At 34.3% G+C, this 3,030-nt stretch overlaps 1 protein-coding gene across 1 annotated transcript in view; it reads left to right on the top strand.

The window, feature by feature from the left end:
• The first annotated feature begins 764 nt into the window (after positions 1-764).
• Positions 765-3,030, top strand: part of LOC110026278 — a 13,596-nt gene continuing 11,330 nt past the window's right edge. The window contains exon 1 of the mRNA XM_020727161.1: positions 765-899. Within this exon, the coding sequence (XP_020582820.1) occupies positions 765-899 (135 nt within the window). The remainder of the gene's footprint in view (positions 900-3,030) is intronic.

The following is a 3,030-nucleotide window of genomic DNA, read 5'->3' as shown; positions in this document are numbered from 1 at the left end:
TCCCGTGTGACTCCCCCCGCTGAGCCTTATCTCTTCTTTTGCCTTCGTTGGAATCATTCTGACGGCCTGATGACCGATGAGCTGCCGCCCGTTTGGGATACGATGATTTTTCCTCTGCCCTTACTGTTTGAATGTGCTTCGACGTATAGGGATTTCCCATTGGGATAATATGATTATTTTGTAGGTTATGTATGCTGATGAGTCTGCTATCCATATGGGGACCACAAGAGACTTACTTCTCGCCCCATGGTTTAGCAAGAGCTATGAAGCATCAAGACATTCCCCCTACGAGATAATTTCCCATGATGACCCTGTGCTAGTTATCATTTTTCAGGTAAGCAAAACCCCTTTCTTTTGATCAAGAGTTTTTATGGGCAACCCCCAAGATTTAATTAACTAAGCAGGATGCGTCCCCTTAGGAGGACTCATGTCTCCAGAACAAACACTTACACCTGAATCTCTGCTTATGGGTAGTCTACATAGGTATTCTTTCGCGGATATCGGTTTAAGGTGTTTTCGCCCTATCTTATTTGGGCGGATGCTTCTAACCTATTTTTGCGAGGTTTACCGCACGTAGACTTTTCACTTTTTGTGTTTTTTCTTGTTTGTCGTTTTTTCGTATGTCCTTCTTTTCCTGTTCCTCTCTTCTTCACACCGTCCATATGACCCGAAAGAGAGATTTGTTCGAAAAATGGAAGTATACGACGATCGACAAGCTGACGACTTGTTATAAAATAAAAGAGAGAAAAACAAACGAAAACAGAATGGCGACTTGGCTGGCTGGGGAAGGCTCTCCAGCGGAGCTGAACGCCGACGGCTGGCCAAGGAGGAGCTCCGACGCATCTAGCCGGCGAGATCCGCCGCAGGGAAGGCTCTCTGGCAGAGTTAAACGCTTGAGAGTTATGACATTCTACTAATAACATTCCCATCTATATCACCATCACTTTGAACAATAGACCCGAGATATCTAAAAGTTCTAACATTTTAATGATTTGATCACCCATAGTTACAACTCTGCTGCTAGAGCTACTACTAATAAAGTTACATTCAATGTATTCAGTATTAGATATACTCGAATGAAGGTCTTTAGACTCCAATATAGACCTCCATTATTCAAGTTTTTCTTGAACTCTTTCTCTAGTCTTATCCACAAGAAAAATATCATCAGCGAAGAGCAAACACCAAGATACATCCTCCTGTAAATGTCCAGCTAGAGCATCCATAACTAAAGCAAAAATATATGGGCTTAAAGTCAATCGCTGATGTAATCCAACTGAAATAGGAAAATACTTGGTCAATCCTTTTTCTTTTCATACACAAATAACAACTCTAGTATACATATATTTAATGACTTGAATATAATTCATATCAACACATTTTTTTATTCTAAAACTCTCTAAAGTACTTCTTTTGGACTTATCATAAGGTTTTTCTAAATCAATAAAAAGCATATGCATATCCTCCTTGCTCTCCTTGTACTTCTCCATCAAACATCTCAATAAATGTATAGCTTCTATAGTAAAATCTCGACAAATCAAAACTGATTATGAGAAATTTTTGTATTTCGTCTTAACCTATGTTCAATTAGTCTCTCCCATAATTTTAAAATATGACCTATAAACTTAATTCCTCTACAACTTTCACACCCTTGTGCATCCTCTTTATTCTTAAAAATGGGGATCAAAATACTCTTTCTCCACTCCTTATACATCTTTTTAGTTTTTAATAATAATAATTGAAAAATAAAAATTATTAATAATAAAAGAAAAAATTTCATGTGTCAATGAAAATTTATGAAATATGCTCCAATATTAGCATTCATAATCATTATTAGTTATCATATGTGTTGTCAATATCAATATTGCTTACAAAATGTCAATTGTTATAAGAAAGGATGCCCACTTCAAAATAATTAAAAGAAATATGATTATATGTGCATATTGATGATGTATAAATAATTGGAATTTTATGATCATCATTAATTCCAACACATGTGCTCTCTTCAATGGTGCATGTATTATTATTTAAGAAAGTAGTTTTCAAAGATGGCTCATCAAAATGGAGATTAGCAAATTTAAGCATTTTAATTTCATCCATTATTATTAATGCTTCCCCATGAATGTTAGATAACTTTGTTTCTCTTTTAATGTATTATGAGTTCCTTCGAGATAGATGATGAAGACTAGCATACCAAGATACTAAATCTTCACTTTGTTAAAGAGTGATTTTATTCCTATTGAGTGATTTGATAAATGAATATATATTTAAAATTTTCTTGCAACAAACAACAATAATATGATTGAGCAATTAACCTAAAAATCAAACTCTATAGTTGTGGGTAACTATCATCAGAAACCATTTACTAAGCTTTTTCATTCGTAGTACGCTCAAAAGTTATTGAATTATAATTAGCAAAAGCTCAACCAATTCCAAAGAAGTCAACAAATTCCAAATAAATCATTCATCTCATTTGGTATCCTTAGATTTAATTGTAGAATTATGATTAGAATTTGAGTTTGAATTAGCTAAGCATGTCTATAATAATTTAAAAATGGGGGATTTACATAAATAGCACTCAAAACTCCTGTTATTACAAATTTCACTGCCAAAATAGTACTTTGTTAATGGAGTTCTCCAAATGATCGCCAAAGAGCCTTTTGTTTCTTTCTTGGCGACGTCTTTGAAGTTCCTCTTCCTAGATCTGGTGAAACCATTTACGAGATCTGTGGAATTACGCTCATTATTATTTCTTTAATTCTATTTAAGTACTTGCTATATTTAGTCATAATATAAAAATGGTAATTCTTTAATTATTGGTAATTATGTTTATTCCATAATTATAGGAATTACTTAATTGTATGGAGATTTCTTTCCTCTTTTTTATCTCTTGTACTCACCTATTTATAGGTGAATTATCTATGTATTCAGTGAGAAAAAGAATTATTCAAAATTCAAATGGTATCAAAGCCATCAAAGGAAAGCCTCTCCCGCTTGGCTCGATCACGGCCCCTCTCTCCCGCGTTCGGCCTT

The sequence above is a fragment of the Phalaenopsis equestris genome, unplaced genomic scaffold (assembly GCF_001263595.1).
Source record: "Phalaenopsis equestris unplaced genomic scaffold, ASM126359v1 Scaffold000361, whole genome shotgun sequence".
Taxonomy (NCBI): Eukaryota; Viridiplantae; Streptophyta; class Magnoliopsida; order Asparagales; family Orchidaceae; genus Phalaenopsis; species Phalaenopsis equestris.
Note: the sequence above shows the minus strand (reverse complement) of the source record. Positions and strands in the feature narration are given on the sequence as shown.